The sequence below is a fragment of the Synchiropus splendidus genome, chromosome 16, assembly GCF_027744825.2.
Source record: "Synchiropus splendidus isolate RoL2022-P1 chromosome 16, RoL_Sspl_1.0, whole genome shotgun sequence".
NCBI classification, from domain to species: Eukaryota; Metazoa; Chordata; class Actinopteri; order Syngnathiformes; family Callionymidae; genus Synchiropus; species Synchiropus splendidus.
In genome coordinates this window covers 13364510-13385962 of record NC_071349.1, presented here as the reverse complement: position 1 = coordinate 13385962, position 21453 = coordinate 13364510, and the positions used below count along the sequence as shown (strand labels likewise).

General features: G+C 47.7%; 3 protein-coding genes across 3 annotated transcripts; 2 read left to right on the top strand and 1 right to left on the bottom strand.

Moving 5' to 3' along the window:
- The first annotated feature begins 99 nt into the window (after positions 1-99).
- wdr35 (WD repeat domain 35) lies at positions 100-8249 on the top strand. The gene is made up of 28 exons (XM_053846019.1): positions 100-406; positions 489-606; positions 1073-1144; positions 1204-1296; positions 1351-1479; positions 1617-1750; positions 1912-2077; positions 2142-2287; positions 2574-2699; positions 2762-2947; positions 3004-3039; positions 3106-3166; positions 3470-3614; positions 3806-3878; positions 4305-4358; positions 4429-4538; positions 4605-4809; positions 4877-4957; positions 5032-5168; positions 6070-6273; positions 6335-6481; positions 6552-6684; positions 6749-6859; positions 6926-7090; positions 7149-7289; positions 7359-7515; positions 7605-7839; positions 7898-8249. The coding sequence occupies exons 1-28, from the start codon at positions 383-385 to the stop codon at positions 8046-8048; spliced, it is 3540 nt and encodes a 1179-aa protein (XP_053701994.1). The 5' UTR covers positions 100-382; the 3' UTR covers positions 8049-8249.
- A 1556-nt stretch (positions 8250-9805) lies between these two features.
- LOC128747068 (potassium voltage-gated channel subfamily S member 3-like) lies at positions 9806-11098 on the top strand. The gene has a single exon (XM_053844616.1). The coding sequence runs from the start codon at positions 9809-9811 to the stop codon at positions 11096-11098; it is 1290 nt and encodes a 429-aa protein (XP_053700591.1). The 5' UTR covers positions 9806-9808.
- A 1795-nt stretch (positions 11099-12893) lies between these two features.
- fosl2 (FOS like 2, AP-1 transcription factor subunit) lies at positions 12894-19845 on the bottom strand. The gene is made up of 4 exons (XM_053846025.1): positions 19410-19845; positions 17370-17624; positions 17196-17303; positions 12894-15551 (listed from the first exon to the last, which is right to left on the bottom strand). The coding sequence occupies exons 1-4, from the start codon at positions 19536-19538 to the stop codon at positions 15009-15011; spliced, it is 1035 nt and encodes a 344-aa protein (XP_053702000.1). The 5' UTR covers positions 19539-19845; the 3' UTR covers positions 12894-15008.
- Positions 19846-21453: the final 1608 nt, after the last annotated feature.

The following is a 21453-nucleotide window of genomic DNA, read 5'->3' as shown; positions in this document are numbered from 1 at the left end:
AGAATAGATACTACGACTGAGTCAGAATTAAAAAAATTTTAAAAAAAATACGCTAAAAGCAGGAAAAACTACAAGTACCGTCAGCCTCTGACAGCACGGTTGCCATGGGAAACGGCACGCGGCTACTGGAGCTTCAGCCTGGCGCAGTTGAACCCACCAAAACAGGCAAGGAATGCGCGGCCAATAGACTATTTTACACTTCATATGGTACCCGTGTTTATTGTTTTAACTCATTCGTTTGTTTAGACACCATGCGGGTGAAGAATAAACGCTCTTTAAACTAGACTAGCTGCATCGATGTTTAGCCACACTTAGCATTTCGGCTAACGGATAACCACGTCCTGAAATAACCGTAAACTGTGGAGCCGGCACTATTTACATAATGTTTATATATCTCAGCAAGAAGGTAAGAACCCTGAACTTTCTATATTGGTCGTGTTTGACTCGCGCTGACACGTTTGCACGGCTGTTGTTTTCCTCCGCCGCAGATCGCCATCCCGAACAATATCCACCTGAAATGCATCTCCTGGAACAAGGAGCAGGGATCGATAGCCTGCGGAGGGGACGACGGGCTGTTGAAGGTGCTCAAACTTGAAACTCAGACAGGTGAGTGATCGACCAAAGTAAGTCCCATGTTGACGCGTGCGTGTTCACAGAGCATGAACTAGTATAATCGTGTACCAACACTGCTCAACAAACAGACCCAAAGTAGCGGAACTATTCAACAAGTACACAATGCCTCAAGGAAAAACCAACTTGAAGCACTGTGTTAAGTTCAAATTGATCCACAATGCCACTTGTGTCCATTATTAGTTTGTTTAGATTTGTCTGATCCTGTTTGTAATACCAGCGCGGATCAGATTTGAGGGTTTTATAAACAAAAACCTTTGCATTGTGTGTAAAATCCTTCTAAGGTACTTGGCTCAGTTTTGGTGCCACTTAGAGTCGAAACTGTACCATGCGGGTCACGAAGTACTGAAAAAGGAAAAGTGTGAAATGGCAACTGGAATTTTCCATCCGACTTTTCACATGGAGTTTAGTTTGAAGGTTATTGTTGCTCTTTGTCGGACAGATGATGCCAAGTTGAAGGGACTGGCTGCACCAAGCAATCTGTCAATGAACCAGACGCTGGAGGGGCACAGCGGTGAGTTGCCACTGACCGCGCAAAAACCAGGCAAAACAACCTCGCTCCTTTGTCTGCAGGGGCCGTGCAAGTGGTCACATGGAATGAGCAGTACAAGAAGCTGACAACAAGCGATCAGAATGGACTCATCATCGTGTGGATGCTCTATAAAGGTTCGCACCACAAGACGGATCAAGAATGTGGGGTGATTTTTTTCTCTTCCTCAGGGGTGTGGTATGAGGAGATGATCAATAACAGGAACAAGTCGGTGGTGAGGAGCATGAGCTGGAATGCTGACGGGCAAAAAATCTGCATCGTCTATGAAGACGGCGCCGTCATTGTCGGATCAGTCGATGGTAAACAATAGTCTGATTTTATAACGGTATAGAATGAAACTTAAACAAGCTAGAAAATAGGTGATATTTCCACTAAATTACATATTTCTTTATGGCTCTGTATGCGCCTCTCTCAAACTGCTGGTTCTGAATGAAAGGAAATCGCATATGGGGGAAGGAGCTGAAGGGGAACCAGCTAGCGCACGTGGCCTGGTCGCCAGACAGCAACATCCTGCTCTTCGGTATGGCCAACGGTGAAGTCCACGTCTACGACAACCAAGGCAACTTCATAGTGAGTGTGTGATTATTTGAGGCCGGCGTTTGATTTGTGGATTAATCAGAAATAGAGCTCTTAAGTTTTAAATCCTCTTAAAATGGTTTGAGCTTCACAGTATGTTTTATTAATGAGCTGTTTTTTCTCAGTAAGCCGCTTGTTTGTGTTGGTCTCCGCAGGGTAAGATGGTCATTAGCTGCCTCACAAACGCTCCCGGGGCTGTCAGCATCGCCGGGGTGCAGTGGTACGCTGGAACCGGCGGCTACGTCGAGCCCAACTGTCCTTGTCTCGCCATCTGCTTTGAAAACGGACGCTGCCAGATCATGCGCTGCGAAACCGACGAAAGTAAGTGACCAGTCGGTCCGATCCCTCTCACCCGAAATTCATTTGAATTTTTGCTTGTGGGCAGATTTGGTGTGTATTGACACGCTGATGAACGTGGTGAGCGTCCAGTGGAACCACTGCGGCAGTGTGCTGGCGGTGGCCGGCTCTCTCAGAGCATCCAACGCAGATAAGGAAATCAACGTGGTGCAGTTCTACACGCCGTTTGGAGAGGTGCCGTCAGCTTTCCACTTGCCACGTCTTCCACCTTCACCGCTCTTGATCATCCGCCCATGTCACACCTCTCCTCCTCGTGTCCTCAGATAGTTCTCACGCACAAACACTAGGTTTGAACATTCACCCTGCTCACACTCCTCATTGATCCAGAGCTCTCAACCAAACTTAGGCTGAGCTGCCACGTACACCTTCAGCGTTATTCTCTGGAGTGTTAACATTATTTTCTTTCATTGAAATCCATTTTTAACTCAATGTGTTAAGTCAAATGCATGTTGCTCCTCAGCACTTAAGAACTCTGAAGGTTCCTGGGAAGCAGATGTCAGGAATCGCCTGGGAAGGAGGCGGACTGCGCGCCGCCCTTGCCGTCGACTCCTACATCTACTTTGCTAACATCAGACCTGACTACAAGGTGAGGTTACAGTCACATGACGTCGCCACACACTGATACTCAAACTGGAAATGTGTCCACAGTGGGGCTACTGCTCCAGCACGGTGGTCTACGCCTACACCAAACCGGTGCGCCACGAGTACTGCGTGGTGTTCTGGGAAACCAGAAACAACGAGAAGTTTGTCAAATATGTCAAAAGCCTGATGTCCATCACCACCTCGGGAGACTTCTGTATTCTGGCCAGCAAGGCCGACGACTCCCATCCTCAGGTACTGGCACAACATTCATGTGTCAAAGGAAGCGCTTCACCTCATTTTCCACACAGGAGGATGCTGAGCTGGGCTCCGGGAGTCACGCCAGGGTAACAACTTAGTGTTCAGATAGTCTCATAAAGTGCCCTGCTGAAGTGCATAGCTTTGCTTTCCAGTATGTCCTCATCCTCTGCAACTCCATTGGAACGCCGCTGGACTCTAAGTACATCGACATCGGTGAGTTCAGACACTTGAACCTGGGTTCCACTGTACGTCCTGCTGACATAACTCGGAGATGTCAAACCGCGGTGAGAGATGAGGAGCCACCTGTCTGTCTCCTGCCGCCCACATGTCATCATATAGCAAGAGTCTGGCGTCTTCATGTCACTTTATTTCACCGCAGTGTGACGGTCAGTGTTTGCCCAGTCACCCACACTGACAAATAAAGCTCCACGTACTGGGTCAGATTCAGGTCAATTGGATCCATTGGAGCAAGCTGTGAGAGCGTTTCACTTCCTCAAACTACTGATCATCTTTCAGAGCCGCTGTTTGTCACCATGACCAAGACACACGTGATCGCAGCCTCCAAAGAAGCCTTCTACATCTGGCAGTACCGGGTGGCCAAGAAGCTGACCGCCTTCGAAATCAACCAGGTGACCCGGACCAAGAAAGAAGGCAGAGAGAGGTGAGCCTCCACCGAATGAAATGTCCCGGACTGAACTGGTTCAACAGCCTCAGCCAGACATGACGCCCTGAAACTGCACTGAGACTCTTTGATACTGCTGACACCGAGGCTCCAGACTGGGATGAGCTCACGGTGTCTCGCACCTGGGCTGAATCCTCTGGCTGTTTCTTATTGAGTTTCCTTGTTTCCAGGTTCTATCACATCGACAACAATCCGTCTGAGAGCGGCGGCAGCAGCAGCAGCGACCCGTCCAAAGCCTTCACTGTAAGTCTCTCTCCAGGTCGGTGAGGAATGTATCACAGAAATAACTTCCAGGTTCCCGTTTTGGAAGTAAATCTTCACTTGAACTAGACGCAAGTGGCCGGATCTCTGGATCTCTTGATCCAACCACACTCCTTGGATCAAGAGAGAATATAAACAGCAATATCCAGACATACTGGAGAGGCATTACGTGACCACTGCAGCTCGACTAGGATTAAATGATCCGTGCAGAATAATTCAAAATGTACAATTTCTACAATCACACTTATTGTTTTGTCAGTCTGGAGCCACACCTCTGAAGCGTGACTTTTTTCTTGAGTTCGGGTCACAGCTTTTCATTCCGGGTGTTGGCGGGTCCTGAATCCAGGCCAGTTTAGAACCAACTGTTGCAGATACTTCAGTTCATCTACTGATGTTTCCTTGCTCCAGGCGACACGAGATCCCATCTGCTGCATCACGGCCTCAGACAAGACTCTAGTTGTGGTGTGTATATCTAGAACCTGATGTTCTTCTGCTGAAGACTACTAAATCTCTGAACGGCTTTGGACTTCAGGGCCGTGAGTCCGGCGTCATGCACAGATACGTCCTCCCTCAAGTCAACACTGTCCAGAAATACTCATTGAGCAACAGAGCCTACTATTTGTCTCTCAACTGCGACTCCAGGTGAGTCACTGTCCCTTTCTGACGCTGTTCGTTTAACTGAGTTGCTGTTTTTCGTGGCTCTGTCAGTCGTCTGGCTATCATCGACATCACTGGGGTGATGAGCCTGTTGGACCTGGAGAGTCGCTCCACCACCTCCGACGATCCGGCTGGAGATTCGTCCAAGTTTGAGAGGAAAGACGTTTGGGACATGAAGTGGGCGAATGACAACCCGGATCTGTTCGCCATGATGGAGAAGACCAGGATGTACGTGTTCCGAAACCTCCACCCTGAGGTGAGTGCTGATGTTGAGTGAGGCCTCGTGCCAGGACCCGGCTGAGCTGAGTCTTCTGTTTTCACAGGAACCCATCCAGACGTCTGGCTACATCTGTGACTTTGAGGATCTGGAGATCAAGTCAGTTCTGCTGGATGAAATCATGAAGGTATGAAGCACATCTTGTTACCTTTGGGATTGAAACATTGATGTTGAAATTCTGGTGGCACTGCTCCTGTTCAGGACCCTGAGAGACCCAACAAAGACAACCTCATCAACTTTGAAATCCGATCCCTGAGAGACAGCCGCGCCCTCATCGAGAAAGTGGGGATCGCGGATGCGTCACAGTTCATAGAGGACAACCCTCACCCCCGACTCTGGTGGGTCTCTCTCATGCTCCCAGATCACTTTCCGCAACGGATCTTCTTCTTTCTTTTAAGGCTTCACCCTTCGGTGGTCGCCACAGCGGATCATCTTCCTCCATCTCCCCCTGTCCTCTGCTTCTCTCAAACCTACAAACCTCATGTCCTCCTTCACCACCTCCATCAATCTCCTCTTTGGCCTTCCTCTCCACCTTCTGCCTGGCAGTTCCAACCTCAACATCTTCCTACCAATGTGCTGTCTCTCTCTCATCTGTACATGTCCAAACCATCTCCATCTAGCCTCTCTGACTTTATCTCCTAAACACCTGAGCACATATGCTGTCCCTCTGATCTACTGCTTCCTGATCCTATCCATCCTACACACTCCCAGAGAGAAGCTCAGCATCTTCACCTCTGCCTCCTGTCTTTTCCTCAGAGCCACTGTTTCCAAACCATACAACATTGTTGGCCTGGCCACACTTTTGTACAATTTCCCTTTCATCCTTGCCAACACCCTTTTATCACACATCACACCTGACACGTTTCTCCAATCATTCTACCCTGCCTGCACCCGCTTCTTCACCTCCTTCTCACACTCTCCATCACCCTGGGCGGTTGAGCTGAAGTACTTAAAATCCACCACCTTCAAATCTCATTTTCAGGCCTTTAGAAGTCACAAACTATCAAACAACTCAAGACAAATAAATACCCATAATATATAAGCAAATATCATGACAAAAAAATATAAGTAAAGATAAGTCAATACATAATACATAGGTATTGTAGAATTATGTAAATAATACATTGTATAAATAGATAATGACAACTGCGGTCATCAGTCAGTGCATCAGGTTGTATTGTTGTATTGCAGGATCAGTACTTGATATCATTGTATAACAGCACGTTCGTCTCCCACCAGGCGTCTGCTGGCTGAGGCCGCCCTCCAGAAACTGGACCTGAAAACGGCAGAGCAGGCTTTCGTCCGCTGCAAAGACTATCAGGGCATCGAGTTTGTGAAGCGGCTGGGGAACCTGCACAATGAAGGCATGAAACAAGCCGAGGTGGCTGCGTACTTCAGCAGGTTCGAGGAGGCCGAGCGGATGTACCTGGACATGGACCGAAGGTGACTCCAAACATGCGACTCTCATGCCTGGTGAGGTTTTTAACAGGTGACTTGGCTGCAGGGATCTGGCCATCAACCTGCGGATCAAACTGGGAGACTGGTTCAGTGTCCTGCAGCTGCTGCAGTCCGGGTCGGGCGACAGTGATGATGCTCTGATGGAGCAGGCCTACAACGCCATCGGAGATTACTACGCCGACCGTCAGAAGTGGTGAGGAATCTCTCTGAGCTCCTGTCATCCACGAATCGGCTGCTTTTGTCCAACTCTTGCGCCTCACCAGGGCCAAAGCAGAGCAGTACTACATCCAAGGTCGCAACCAGGGCCGCCTTGCCGAGTGCTTCTACATGCTGGAGCAGTACGACGACCTGGAGAGGCTCACCAGCGTCTTGCCCGACAATCATAAGCTTCTACCAGTGAGCGCCGCCGGGACTCTGTTGAACGCTGTGATCAAACGTGACACATGTTCTCGCCCGGCAGGAGATCGGCCAGATGTTTGCCAACGTGGGCATGTGCGAGCAGGCGGTGAGCGCCTACCTGAAGTGTAACCAGCCCAAAGCTGCTGTGGATACCTGCGTCCATCTGAACCAGGTGAGAGCTGTGGAGGACACTCCTCCATCTTCCAGGACGACCAAACAATCTTCATTCCTCCCCCAGTGGAACAAAGCAGTAGAGCTCGCACGGACCCACAACATGAAGGAAATCAAATCTCTTCTCTCCAAATACGCGTCACAACTCCTGGAGAAGAACAAGGTTTGGGAAGCAGTGGAGTTGTACCAAAAGGCCCACTACTTCCTGGACGCGGCCAAACTCATGTTCAAGGTAAGTGTCCAACGCGGCGCCCGGTGTCGCGAGAGCTAACGCGGCGTGATGCGTCTAGATCGCCAACGACGAGGCCAAGAAAAGGGCGCGTCCGCTGAGAGTGAAGAAGCTTTTTGTCCTGGCCGCCTGCCTGGTGGAGAGTTACCATAAGCAGATGAAGACGTCGCAGCAAAGTAAAGTCAAAGGGAAGAGATCTGAGGTGAACACCATGTAGCTCCCTGACTCCCCAGGCCTGGAGGGTTGACTGTCTGGCCTCCCCTGTGTCCAGGCTACGTTCACGCTGGCTGGTCTGCTGGAGGAAGACGCTTCATCATCTGACAGTCACATCATTGACCACGCCTGGCGAGGGGCCGAGGCCTACCACTTCTTCCTGCTTGCACAGCGCCAGCTCTACCAGGGCTACATGGAGAACGCCACACGCACTGGTCAGTCGCAGTCACGCGCCTCTGCTGCAGCATCACAATGGCCTCCTAAGCTGCTAAGTCATTTCTTAAAAAAAAAAAAAAAAAAACAGCTCTCCACCTGCGTGACTACGACGACATCATCCCGGCCGTGGAGATCTACTCCTTGCTTGCCATCTGCTCGGCGGCCAGCAGGGGGTTCGGCACCTGCTCTCAGGCCTTCATCAAGCTGGAGTCCCTGGAAAGCCTGGAGGCGGATCAGAGGCAACAGTATGAGGATCTGGCTCTGGAGATCTTCACCAAACACCAACCGAAGGACAACAGAGTGGTGCAGCTGGACCCAGACGGGTGAGAGGATCAGCCAGTGTTTATAAGGTTCATGTTTGACTGAGCCTTCCCTCCACAGGTCCGACGGGAAACTCCCCACCTGCATCGTGACCGGCCTGCCGATCCAGGAGTACGAGTTCTGGATGTGCAGCGTGTGTAAACGCTGTGCTCACGAGCAGGAGATCAGCGTGTTCAACCACTGTCCCCTGTGTCACAGTCCGGTCGTCTGAACACTCAGTTCTTTTGTCTACACACAGATAACAGCTAATATGTTTGTGCCACAATCATGTCTGTATTCAGTCTCTGCTTCGAGAGTCACATTAAGAATCCTACCTGCTTCCAGTGCTCTGTCTCCCTCTGCTGGCGGAGAATAATATTGCAAATAAAATAATAAAACAAGCAAAATATTGCGGCAAATCGTCGTCATTTCTATCTTATCTTCATCATTATTTCACGATAGTATTATTTTTTTTATCTCATGACATTTTTATAATCCATTTGAGATTTCTACGTGCCTCCAGTGCTCCGTCTCCCTCTCCCGCAAATAAACAAAAAAGCTGCATATTGGGGATAATCGTCAACATCGCTATCTTATTATCATATCTATCTCATAATTTTCATCTGTGTTTCACCTGTGATCAATTTTATCTCTAGATAGTTGTAATCTCGTGACAATTGTTATCTGTAATCAAACTGAGAATCCAACCTTCCTCTCTTGCTCTGTCTCCCTCTGCTGGTGGATTACAATAGTGCAAAAACAACAACTAAAAAGCGAAATATTGCGGCCAGTCGTCATCTTATCATCATAACTAAATGATGATTTTTTTTATCGTGATAACTTAATTGAATTTATTATTATCATTATTGTTATCAACAAATCCATACTGATAAATGAAATTGAACACTTGCATCTGGAAAGTAATATAAAGAGGAAATAGAACTAGAATACACTAACAGCAACACTGGAAAAGGCCTCAGGATTCTCTGCCTTATACAGACCTGAGCCATGGTCACATGACCTTATTAAACACAACAGTCACATCACTGAACGTCCAATCGACAAAGTAGCTCTCTTTTATCAACCAGGTCGCCTGAGTCAATCAGGTCTGTCCGAGCCTTTCATTTCTCAGTCGACTTCTTGTTTTAAACTTGTGTGTCGCAATCCTCTGCGAGTTAAAAGTCGCCTGGATGAAACCAACGGAGGAAGAGCAGCTGGTGTTTAAAAAATAATGTGATCAATTAGTCTCAATTAGTCATTAAATATTTACATCCATAAATGTGTCGCACCCCGCTGGGTGTGTGCGTGTGCGTGTGTGTGCGCGTGTGTCTGTGTGCGTCCCTCCCTCCCAGCACTCGGACACTCAGTCCTGAACGTCTGCAGAGCAACATGAGCAGGTAAGACGTTGTTTTGTTTTCAGTGATCTTGTCTTTTGTTACGGACTTGTGTCCAACTGTGTTGTACGAGTCACTCGGTGTCCAGCGTCAGACTGAAACGCAAACTGATATAGAAAAGTGTTGTTTCGTAAGAGTATTGTTTACTCACATCACAAGCTAGCTGCATCGCAGAGGCAGCAGCTGAAGTAAGGAGTCCAGACTCCCCCACTCCTGGGACCTGGGTCTGCCCCAGGCCTCCCTCCCAGCTCAAAACATTCAGGGGATCTTCATGATGTCAGAGAGACATAAGTCTCTCCTGGACTCCACAACACTTGCCTCATAGCTCAGCTCTTTCTGCACTTCTAATGTTTCATTTCATCCATACTGAAACTCTTTAATCCCAAAGATACACGTAGGAAGAGGTCAGTTCTCACAATCGGCTGCCTGCAGCCACAGACGGACGCAGGAAGAAGCAGTCGCGGCATGTGGAGGTGTCACAGAAGCCACATGAAACCGGACACTCCGCCCTAGACTGTAAAGCACTCTGCCGTGATGAGGTGTTCGCGGGACTAATTGCGCCATGTCGCCCTGCAGGAGCTGGGAGGTGTGAGGCACCATGTTCGGCCAGATCCTGCACCGCCACGGGCCCGACGACCACTTCATTAAGGTCAACGTGGGCGGCTCCAGGCAGAAGGTGGCGCGCAGCCTGCTGCGGCGCTTCCCTCAGTCACGGCTGGCTCGCCTCAGCTGCTGCGGGTCGCAGGAGGCCATCCTGGAGCTCTGCGACGACTTCAGCCCCACCGAGATGGAGTACTACTTCGACCGCAGCCCCAGCCTCTTCTGCTACGTGCTGAACTTCTACCTGACCGGGAAACTCCATCTGGACGACGGGGTGTGTGTGATCTCCTTCGCGCAGGAGATCGAGTACTGGGGCATCAAGGAGCGCCACCTGGACCTGTGCTGCGGCGAGCGATTCCAGGAACTGATGGAGCTGGTCACGGATCAGGGCTTGGGGAACGACAGCGAGAGCCTGTCCATGTCAGCGCTTTCGCTGTCGGAGGATGAGGAGGAGATGTTCGAGGGGTCCTGGTGTGCAGAGACCCGAAGAAACGTCTGGCTCCGACTTGAGAATCCCACCTACTCCAAGTTGGCTAAAGCCATAGCTGTGGCGTCCCTGAGCGTGGTCCTGGTCTCCATCGTGGCCATGTGCGTCCACAGCCTGCCAGACTTCCACCGCATGGATGAAAACGACCAGGAGATCGAAGATCCCATCCTTGCCACTCTGGAAAACATCTGCGTGGTGCTCTTCTCCGTGGAGTTTATCATCCGCCTGGCGGTGGCGCCGTCACCATGGAGGTTCTTGAGTAACTCCCTGAACCTCATCGACCTCATGTCTGTGATGCCCTTCTACATCACTCTGATCTACGACCAGGTGGACGACGGCGAGAACAATGAGCTGGAAAACGTGGGCAAAGTCGTCCAAATCCTGCGGCTGATGAGGGTTTTCCGCATCCTGAAACTGGCCCGCCACTCGGCCGGGCTGCGCTCGCTGGGAGCTACGCTGCGCCACAGCGCCCACGAAATGAGACTCCTGGTCCTCTTCCTGTCTGTCAGCATCTCCGTCTTCTCCACGCTCACTTACTTTGTGGAGAAGGAGTCGCCGGAGTCGCTCCTGCAGAACATCCCCATCTGCTGGTGGTGGGCCACCATCAGCATGACCACGGTGGGATACGGGGACACTTTTCCGGTGACTCTCCCTGGGAAGCTCATTGGGACGCTGTGCATCGTCTCCGGCCTTCTGATCGTCGCTCTTCCGATCACCAACATCTTCAACAAGTTCTCCATCTTCTACGAAAGGCAGAGGCTGATGGACCTGAACAAGAAGAAAGGGCTTTCCGGGGAGTAGACCTTCAACGTGAAGGATTTTCAGCCACTCTTCAGGCGGCTTCCTTCACAAGCTAAAACAGCTGGTGATCTGGACCTCGGAACATTGCATGACCCACGCAAAATATCTGGGTCGAAGTCGACATGACGGCCGTATAAAGGCAGGTTTCGGAAGTATGACGCTGGCTAGCGCAGCAACACAGTGTCGAGAAGGAGCTGTGGAGGCTTCAACTACGTTTCTGATCCTGCGACCACCGAGAGGCGCTAGCAAGGTGACATGCGCAAAAGCGACAAGCTGGGAGCAGGACGTGCAACAAAATGAAAGCAAAAATGATTCTGAGACATGTGGCACGTTTAAAAAAATATATATATAAAATATATATATATTAATAATTCAAATTGTGCTTGAATTAATTTACACACCACTCAATGTATTTTTTTCTTTGTTTAGGTTAAATAGATATATTTTAAAAAAAGAAAAAAAAAATATATATATATAGATGAGTAAAGTGCCACATATCTCAAAATTATATGTTTGGTCTTTGTTTTCCATGTCAATAAACATAGACGGCCCCCGACAAATATGAAAACTAAGCACTACTTACCTTTTTGGTGCAAGAATATTCTGCCAAATTTCATTTATAAGTTGCCCATTTTCAAAATATATATTCCTAATGTGTTTGTAATTTACTGTTCACCAGTTTGCATCTGTTTTCACTGACTTGTTTAAGCGACTCTGAGCAGAAGCTCGCAGGCCTGAAGGTGGAACATCACCTGACTCAGCACAACATCTGATCGGAGCTTGTCAACATGATGCAGCGGAGGATCGTTTTCACATCCTGCCCTCGTCGAGAAAGTTACCTTTGTCCTTGAGACACGATGACTGTAATCCATGCGTCGGCCGGGAAATGAAGTGCGGTGGGATCATGCCGAGTCACGTGACCTGCACAGGACAAATGGACGTTATTTAGAGCGGAGGTTTGACGTGGAAATGTCACTACGAAAAACAGTTCATTGGGGTGAATAAGTGATGTTACCGTACCACATAACGGACACTAGATGTCAGGCTTGACCTCGAATTTAACTCTGGCGAGTAAATTCAGAGTTTTCCCCAACAACAAATAAATTTAACTCTGTCATTTGACGTTCTAAACTTGTTCACGTTGGCTGGTGTGACGAAGAATATCAAACCTTAATCAGCAAACTGTCGTTGTGTGCTTAGTTTTTGATGAAAACACGTCCTTAAACGTAACTAAATTAATTTCATTAGTGTATATCGAGCTACACTCTTTTACTTCACCATTGTACTTAACTGTGTGCAGGGTTCCCTGGAATATCGTTTCCAGTTCGCTTGTGGTGATGTTTTGACGGTCGCTTGATATATACGTCATCGCTACGTCATGGCTACGGTTTCCGCGTTGAGTGCTTAGCGGAAGCGACCCTTGCGTCACCATCCGTGTCGTACCCGAGCTCACCTCCCCCAAACCGGGCAAGACTAACTTTTTCCTCACGATTGTAGCTCGATTAACGGCTGTTTGTGTGCAGGTAGGTTGTTTCGAGAAGACTTAATGTTCTGTTTTATCTTGAAAATCCAACGATGGCAAAGTTTGCCTGTCACACCAGTGGTCTGAAAAGTCGGTCCTTCTCTTCATTTTTGGTTTGAATTTGAAGATGCTAGTCGGTATTTTGTTATGATTAAGTAGTGGCTAGTATGATGGTAATACATATGTGAATAAGTAGTTTATTTATGTTCCCTTATCTAAGGTGTAACCATTATTATTACCTTCAAAATCAGCGCAGACACCAAGAGTTTCCATTTGAATTTTATTATTCATATCATCTCATTTAAATTAACAAACACTGCTATACATATTGCTGTTTTTTATTCATTTTCAATCATTTTCAACAGTTAAAGCATTTGGAAAAATAAGTGGTCGGAGTTGGAAACAGGTGACGGACAGTAGGCGACATGTACAGTAGAAGATCTACAGTCAATGGCTTTCCTATGTGTGACGACGGGCACGGAGAAATCCTCCCCAAGAAACAAAATCTCGCCCTCAGTCATTGATTGGAAACAGAAAAATAAAGTTTTTGGTCATTATTTCCACATGTAAAGCAACACCGCCCTGACTTGCTCTTTCCAGCAGCAGCAGTGTGTCTCCGGTGTGAACCCTCCCGCCCCCAAACTTTAGGAATGTTTGAAGCAAATATAAAAGTGTTTCCATCTCAGTGCATTGTACTGAAACCCCGCGTCCCTTTTAGATAAACATGTAAAAATCCTAAGAAAGAATTGCTTCAGGAATCGTCTCAGACCAGCTGCGCGGCCGTGTTTCCCTTCGTTGCGACGAAAACACTGGTGAGTCCTCCACTCACTCGTGGCGTCACACAGCCATTGTTTAGCACATCTAAGCTGAGTTTGAATATCGTTTTCATCTCTTTTTTTTTACGAAAAGTGACAGATTTACAAACACAGTATAAACAGGGTTGACATGGTTGGCAGCTGTCGACAGTCTCCATCACGGGAGCGTTTCCAAATTCCAGCTAAGAAAAGACAAAGATGCTGTCTTGAAAGAAAACCCGCCTGGAGCACCAGGAGGAAAAAGATGGAGTCAATTCAAGACTTAAAAGAAACAAAATACAAATTAGAAAATTCAGGGGAAAAATTCACAAAAAAAAGATTTTTTCCTTTTAACTTGAAGAAATAAAAAATATGAAGGTCTGAAAATCACACTTCTTATGACATTAAATGTTCATAGTGCTTTCAATAAAATAATTTACAATATTTTTTTCACTCAATCAAATTAGAGATTTTTTTTTCAAAACGAATTGTAAATAATGTTAAAATATTTTAGACTTGTCTAAAAAAAATAAAGACTTTAAAACGAATCAAAGAGCAAAACAAGCAGCAGGTTCTTTTGTCGTCTTGAGAACTCAAATATTCCTCCGTAATCCGGCCAGACTATTCAACAGCCTCCTGTTTGGTGAAGTTAGTCACAATGAGGACTCTACGACACACGAGAGAGAGAGATATCCCTGACATCGATTCAAATCACAAACACTGTAATAAACAGATTGTAAAGTTCAGGAGCAAAATCACTGAGGAGAAGCACACACCAACACAACTGGAGTCGAAGCCGAAGAGGGCAGAGTCTGGTCTGGCTCGTATCCTTCGCAACACTGAGAATGCTGGGTCTCCGTCCACTTTTCTACAGGCAGGTCAGGGGTGCAGTCAGAGACGGAAATGTGTTCGCGCTCTCGTCGGTGCTCCTGATCGAGGTCCGGGCTGGTCTTGAACCCGCTCCACCTCGTGTGGCGGTTTATTGATTCGTCTCGGCGGAGTGCAAGTATCTGCCACATGGCTTTGAGTTCATTCCAAAAATATATTTGTATATATTAAGAACACAATTGTGTCATGATGAAAATAAGGGTCCGGTCATCAGGATTGAAATGGTGCTCTCAGGGGGCGGGGCCACAAAAAAATGACAACGAGGTCCGAGTTCTCTGCAGCCATTTTACTTTCATCCGTATGAGAAAATATATCCTCCAAATCTGTCGTCATGTAAGTTTTAAAACAGCATAATTATCAGGTTAATCCTACTTCTAGCGCCAAGATTGCAAAGTGTGCTTCGAAGTTTTTGGCAAGCCTGGATGCTGACAGGCGAAGGCTTTCGCGCGATGCCTACAAGCAAATTAAAAAAAAAAAACAACAAAAAAACCCCACCACGAGTCCCATAATGCTTCGCAACCACCGAAGCAATCACAAAACCTTCTTGCGATAAGTTAAGGTTGGCAAATGAAAGTAAAGCAGCAGCAAAGTCCCCGGACCAGAGAGAGACATGGCTTAGCCCTTGTGGTCTCCCTGCGCGCTCAGTCTGCTCTGGACTTATAATGTGCTTCTTGGGGTGGAGGTCGTTTCGGGGTCAGCGTCCAACTCAGAGGGCGAGCAGGGTGGGCGAGTTGAGGGAGTCTGATGATTGGTCCCCGCTGCTGCTGCTGCGCCGGTGCGCCTTGGAGCAGGACTCGGAGGAGGGCGAGGGGCTGTCGGGCTCCAGCATATTCGGGTAGGTGAATATGAGGCCTGGGGCGTTTGGGGTGGCGGCTGGCGTGGACGCCGCCACCACCGGCGTGTTCAAGCTGTCTCCGTCTGTGCAGTAAACGGCGCCCCCTCCCAGGCAGATGGGCTTGATGACGGAGCGTGGCGCTTTGCTCATGTCGTCCTCCGCGTCCTCCGGTTCCTGCTTCACCACCACGTGGTTCAGGTGGCTGCGCTGCGCCATGGTGGAGCGCATGGTGAGCGGGAGCGGGGCGCACTGCTGGTGTTGCTGCTGCTGGTGGTGGTGGTGGTGGTCGTCGCTGGGCAGCTTGCAGACGGGATTGTGGGCGACCAACATGAACTCCAGCTTGTCCTTCTCCTTCTGCAGGGTCTCGATCTCCTTCTGGAGGTCGGCTTTTTCTTCTTCCAGCTTCTCCGTCTCCTGGTCAGAGGAAAACACACGGCATTAGACCTCCACTCTCTGTCTCTCCCGTATCAAGTGTAATGAACTCTGCGAGGACCTATGTACAATCGTGCCAATGTTGCTAATGAAAATCTCAATTTGTTCAAATGCACACTTCATAAATAAGTTTAAAAAAATTATCATGGAACAAAGCACAGAGATTTGAAAACGATTATACGTGTCACTTCCGGAACTTTTGCGCTCAGAAATTGCAATTCCCCACTACCGCCAAATGGGGGCAGTGTTCGTCAGCTACAGCATGTCCCGTCACATGAAGAAAATCGGACCAAATCCAGCCTCATGATAAGAGTCCGATAGATGTACATCCGTAACCTCGCCGCTCTCCGTCTGAATTTCAGTCGCGTAATGACTGGTGGGTGGAAAAAGATGAGCCGACGTGCCGTCTGAGGTCTTTGACTCTCGGCCAAAGGTATGAGGAAGTTGTTCACCGAGGAGCCAGAGGAGGAGTGAGAACACTTCTAGCTCTTGGTTTGCTGCTGCTGTTCTTTGGAAAGTGGTGTTGTTGAACTTGGGATATTTACACAAGAATTTTCGCCTGAACCGTCTGGGGGTTGCTCACTAGTGTTGTGTTGTCGTGTCGCAGTTTTGTTTCCCCTTCTTTGGAGATTCCACAAGAGCGAACATGTGCCTTGTAAATATTTAAAATGGATCTACGGAGAATTTCTAAATGGTTTCCTTGAAAAGAGAGCCCAAGAAACTGAGACAACAACACGTGGGAAATGAAAAACATCGTAGCCAACCAATAAAACATTTTTTAATGAATCAGATTTGATAATATAACTGATAACTATTGAATTCAACTATATATATAAACTAAACAAAAAACTATACTGTTTTAAGTATAATTTTACGTACTGAAAAAAATATCAGAAAAATATCAGAAATGGATATTTTTTGATGTTACAAAGTCACACAATCAGAGGAATGTATCAACACTATTAGACGCAACAGAACTAAATATAAATCGAAATAGTTTGCAGCTAAGAAATTTAATTATAAAAAAACACAAATAAGGATTTAATAAAAAATAAATTTGGGGAGAGGTGAAGGTATTTTATTTTATTTTTTTAATTTGACCATAAGACTATTTCAAGATAAAAAAAAAATCTTAAAATATAGTTTTCCATTTTCAGTAGTTTTTATGAGGCATTACTCTGTGTGTGTGTGTGTGTGTGTGTGTGTGTATTGAGACATTTATGTTACGTGAGATTGTGAGACAGGCAATTTAGCTCTTTTTACAAAAACGTCTCGCATTCATGCAGACAGCTGCCGGGAGCAAATCTCATTCCGGAGGGGGTGTTGAGGTCTGACAAGCTCAACCTCATTGTAATTCCTCTAATTAGTCCATTTAGAAGCCGGTGCTGTCTGTGGGAGACAAAAACAGCTTTTCACGCCTGTCATCTCTTCACTCAGACCTGGCACTCAGGAGTCAAACCAGTACTGCCAGGTGGTAAAAATGAGGCGTGGAGTTCAATGGCTCATCGTGAGTCTGCTCTCAGGCCACATGGATCAACAAGTTTCTTCATCTCTTTTGTCTTTTCCCTGAGCTAATACTGGTGTTTATTTTCTGTTTGAGATCCTAATCGTTGGGTGTCGACTCACCCCTTGGAGCATCTCGGTGAGCTCTCGTCTGCGGTTGCGGCATTTGGCGGCGGCCAGCTTGTTCCTCTCACGCCTCACCCTCCGCTTCTCCTCTTCCTCCGGGGTGAGCTGAGGGGAAGTCAGAGGGAACATGAACCGAGCCCTTTAGTCGGCAGGGAGCACAGGCTTACTCACCTGCTCGTCTCTTTTGCGGCGCCCTCTTGCGTCCCCGATGGAGCGGATGACCCCGGGACGAGCCAGCGAGTTGTGCCCCAGCAATCCCGGCCCGTTGGCCAGGTGATGGCTGTACGGGTGCGAGCGCGAGTACGGGTTGGACATGGAGGTGATGACGGTCGGCTGCACCATCCACTGAAGGTCTTGGCTTGTCGTGATTGCATTGATGGTGGGGATGAAGGCACTGTTGGAGCCGGGCATGTCGACCCTGAACTTCTGGAAGACACAAGAGGGGACAAGATCCATGACGCCAGGCTGGAACGAGTGCGTCATCTCTGGCCCGCGACGGCGTCAGAATGTATGTGTTTGCGCGAGCCCACACTTTATAGTAATGATTCAATCCACTACGGCGGAGCGACACGAACGAACCCCTGGAGTGGAACAGTGACACATGCTGTGATTCATGTGGGGAAGCCCAAGGTGTCCCGCTCTGCTCGCTTCGCTGCAAAAACCCAAAAGTGCCGAGCAGCTCACGCCGCTGTGAACTTATTAGCAGTGGTCGAACGTCTTGAGCTGAAAGTTCGGCAAAGCAGTCACCAGCGACGGATGAGTCACGGGACAGTTTCAGGTCATAAGGAGTCAAACTTTGTGTTGACATTTAGCCTGAGATAAACCAAGGCATTCTGTCTAGTTTCAAAGGTAAAGTAGGACGCAAATCTTAAAAGTCCTTTCAGAAAAGAAGATGTGATTAAAGTCGCTCTTGCTCACTCTTATTAGATGTGTAAGTTTATTAGTGCACAAATGAAATATTAGAATTAGTTTTGAATATCTATCTGTAGTTTCCATCACTGTCTTAAAAGTGTCCTTCATTTCCACATTGAACTAGTGAGTTTGTCGAAATCTGTTGGGTCAAATAAAGTTTTGAACAAGTTTAGGTGGAAACTTTTATTTTTATTTTTTTTTTAAGAAAAAGAACAGTGTGTTTGTGTTTACTGAAATCCACAGCCTTGTTAGATTAGAAGATTAAAAACGCTGCGGCACGAATTAACCAGTTAACAGCCTTTTATAACTTCTTGCAAGCAGCAAAACTCTGACGCAAGAAACTCACAAGAGCAATGGCGCTCGTTAAGTGCGTTGTTAGCAATTAGCATCGTTGCTAACAATAATTAGAGGCAATTACCCGTGTAATTTCTGTAATAAACTCGGGTATTCTCAGAAAATACTTTCCGTGGAATTTTAACCTCTCATCTGCAGCTGTTGTGAGAGTGTCATAAATATTAAAAATGTGGGATATGAACAGTGTCCATGGGTGATGCAAGTCTTTCAAGACGTCGTAATGGATGATAAAATGGAATATGGCTATTAAAAGCCGGCTGTCTTGCGTCAGTTACCACAGCTGAGCGCTGAATTCCGACTTTCCCGTCAGCCGTTTGGGAATTTTGTTTATCAGGAGGGTGACTCAGTTCAGTGGCGGTAATCTGCTGGAACAAGCCCGACACTTTATCCAGGATTCGAGCGAGAGGTCTGTGTCAAAATAAAAGCACCGCGGATCCATTTTCGACCCAAACAAGTGGGTGACGCGAAGGTATCAGCGCAAACTTCAGAATAAAAGAAGACGTTAATGAGAAACAGGCTGCCAGCGAGTGATTAGAGGGAACCAGAGCAATTACATTTATGAGCCAAAAGTGGAATCGTTGCGTGAGTCGGGTGAGGTATTTTTCCAAGACGCGCGTAAACAAGTCAAACTCACGGGCTTCACGCGTAAAAATGCGAATCAAAACGAAGCGTTTTTGGCCGATAATTTCTGACTAAATCAACAAATAGAAACTATCAATTCCTTTGATTTATTACCCTGTTCGTGGACTCTTGTTTGGACCAAGACGCGCGCTGTCAGTGAACGCAACATTGAGATAATACGAGCGCGCAAACGCGTTTCCCATTTAATAACCAGCGCTGCTTGAGCCATCCAAATATAATAAGTCGTTCATAAGTCATAACTTGGTGCTAATTGCGCCCGTTTTAGTCAGAACTCGGAGTCGCTCCGCCGCTTCCGGGTCTCACCTGGTAGGCTGAGGTAGAGACCGGGCTGCCGATGGTGCTGCTGCCGCTGGTGAAGGACTCTGGCTGGGCCGGTGAGGTGCTGCTGCCGCGGGACGAGGTGTCGTAGCTCCCGGAGTAGTCCTGGTACATGATCCAGGAGGGAGGAAGGTCTCAGGAGACTGTCGGAGCTCTGCAGCTTCTTCCTCCAAAAAAGAAAAAGGCACAGGAATCCCTTGAATGTGGATTAATGGTGAATATCCAGTGTCTGGACAGGTGTTGGCCGGGGTAGATCCTCAGGTGGGACACTTTCTGTGACTCAGAAAAACCTCCGTCTATTCTCGAGATTTTCCTTCACCTGAGCTCTTTCGCGGAACTTTTTTTTTTTCCCCTTCCTATGTTCCGATTGACCACACTTCCGAGAGATGACTCACTTCAATGGCACTATGAAAAACTGCAACGGCTTTTCAACGCCAACGACAGCGCTGACGTCACGGGCTGGGCGGTGCCACTCGGCCCGGGGAGGGGACGTTGACTGGATATGGCATTGAAAAACCCAGATCCGCCGCGGCCCAGCCGACGCCGGAGACAGAGCGCAGCATCCTGGAAACGCGCTCGGGAGAGATTCGCATGTGTTTGGTGCGAGTTATTTTTTCACCGCGGACGTCAGAACCCGCTGTGAAGTTCACTTGTTTCGGTCCATTGACGCACGTTTCCTAAAATGGGCAGTTGCGTCAGAAAGCGTGTGTGTGGGTTTCCTTGGTAAAAGGCAGCGCCAGACTCATGAAGGGATTCCCTCCCATCGAGCGCTCATCTCCGGATTCGGAGGAGTCAGTGTGTCGGTGCAGGTCCGGTTCCCAGATGAGCGATAACGAAAGAGCACGGTTTTGTGTTTTAGTCGTTCAGTGGACGCATTTAAACCAACCAACTGAACGAATATTATTCAAAAATGTTGTTCAAATCACTCTCGAAAATGCATTAAGAAGCCTTAACATTATGACCAGCAGTGCTCAATCGCGAAGTTTTACACCCATAAATGGCGGGTTTCTATCAGCAGTGGCAAGTACCCGAAAACAAGAGGTTCACAGTCAACAAATCGGAGCTTGAGCGACAAACTGAGCTCAGGACTTCATAAATAAAATAAAATCAAAATAGTGTAATGTCCGACTCAAGTTAAATAAAGCTATTTGGAGAGCAGGCGTTGACCACTGATGAATTCGGACCCGGGCAGAGTCATATTTGGTTTCCCTTCTGGCTGTGACACAACATTTGGCTCGGCTATTAACATGTATTTTACAAGATGAATTAGCCTCGGTGACTAATTCTTCACACTCATTGTGTGTGTTTTGTAAATTCAGCGAGCCATCATGTCTAGCGGCCCACTCCACTTGCACTGGATCCACTTCCACTGACTCTCACAGGAAATGTGGGTTAATTGCAATTCGGCCGCACCTCAACAACGAGGGCACGGTGCCCAGGAAGTGACACCCGGCGCGATATGAAAGAGCGTATTAAGCATAATCCAATCAGCCTCGGTTGCTATTTCAATCGGCGACATCACTGGAAACGCTCTCAGAGCTGTTTGTCGCCTCGACCTTTGCCAGGAAGAGTGGCTCACAAAGTTAACAAAGTTGCGTTGAGGACCACTCCTGAGTTAACACGAGAGCGAGGTGGGAACGTGCACCTGTCCGTCATGGATCCTTCCAAACTGGGAATCTTTCCCGCTGCATTACCTCCTGCGCTGCGCAGGGATGTGATCTGAACTTCAGGCCTGTGATCAGCACGCAGATGTTCCATCCATCTTTATTTGAAATGTCATTAATTAATGATGAGTGTTTATCATCCGCCAGAGGGGAAGCTTTTGGAAGATTGCAGCGTTGCTAAGCGACCGTTTCTCGCTAAATTGCTTAAGGGAATCTAAACTGCCACAGTCCTATAATTAATGCTGGAGTATAATTTGAGATGCACCCACCAGCGGCAATTTGGGGATAGCAAAAAAAAGGTATATGGCACTGTGACATGTTCTGTTCTCACACGAGTCCAATTTTCGGGACTTAATGAGATATTA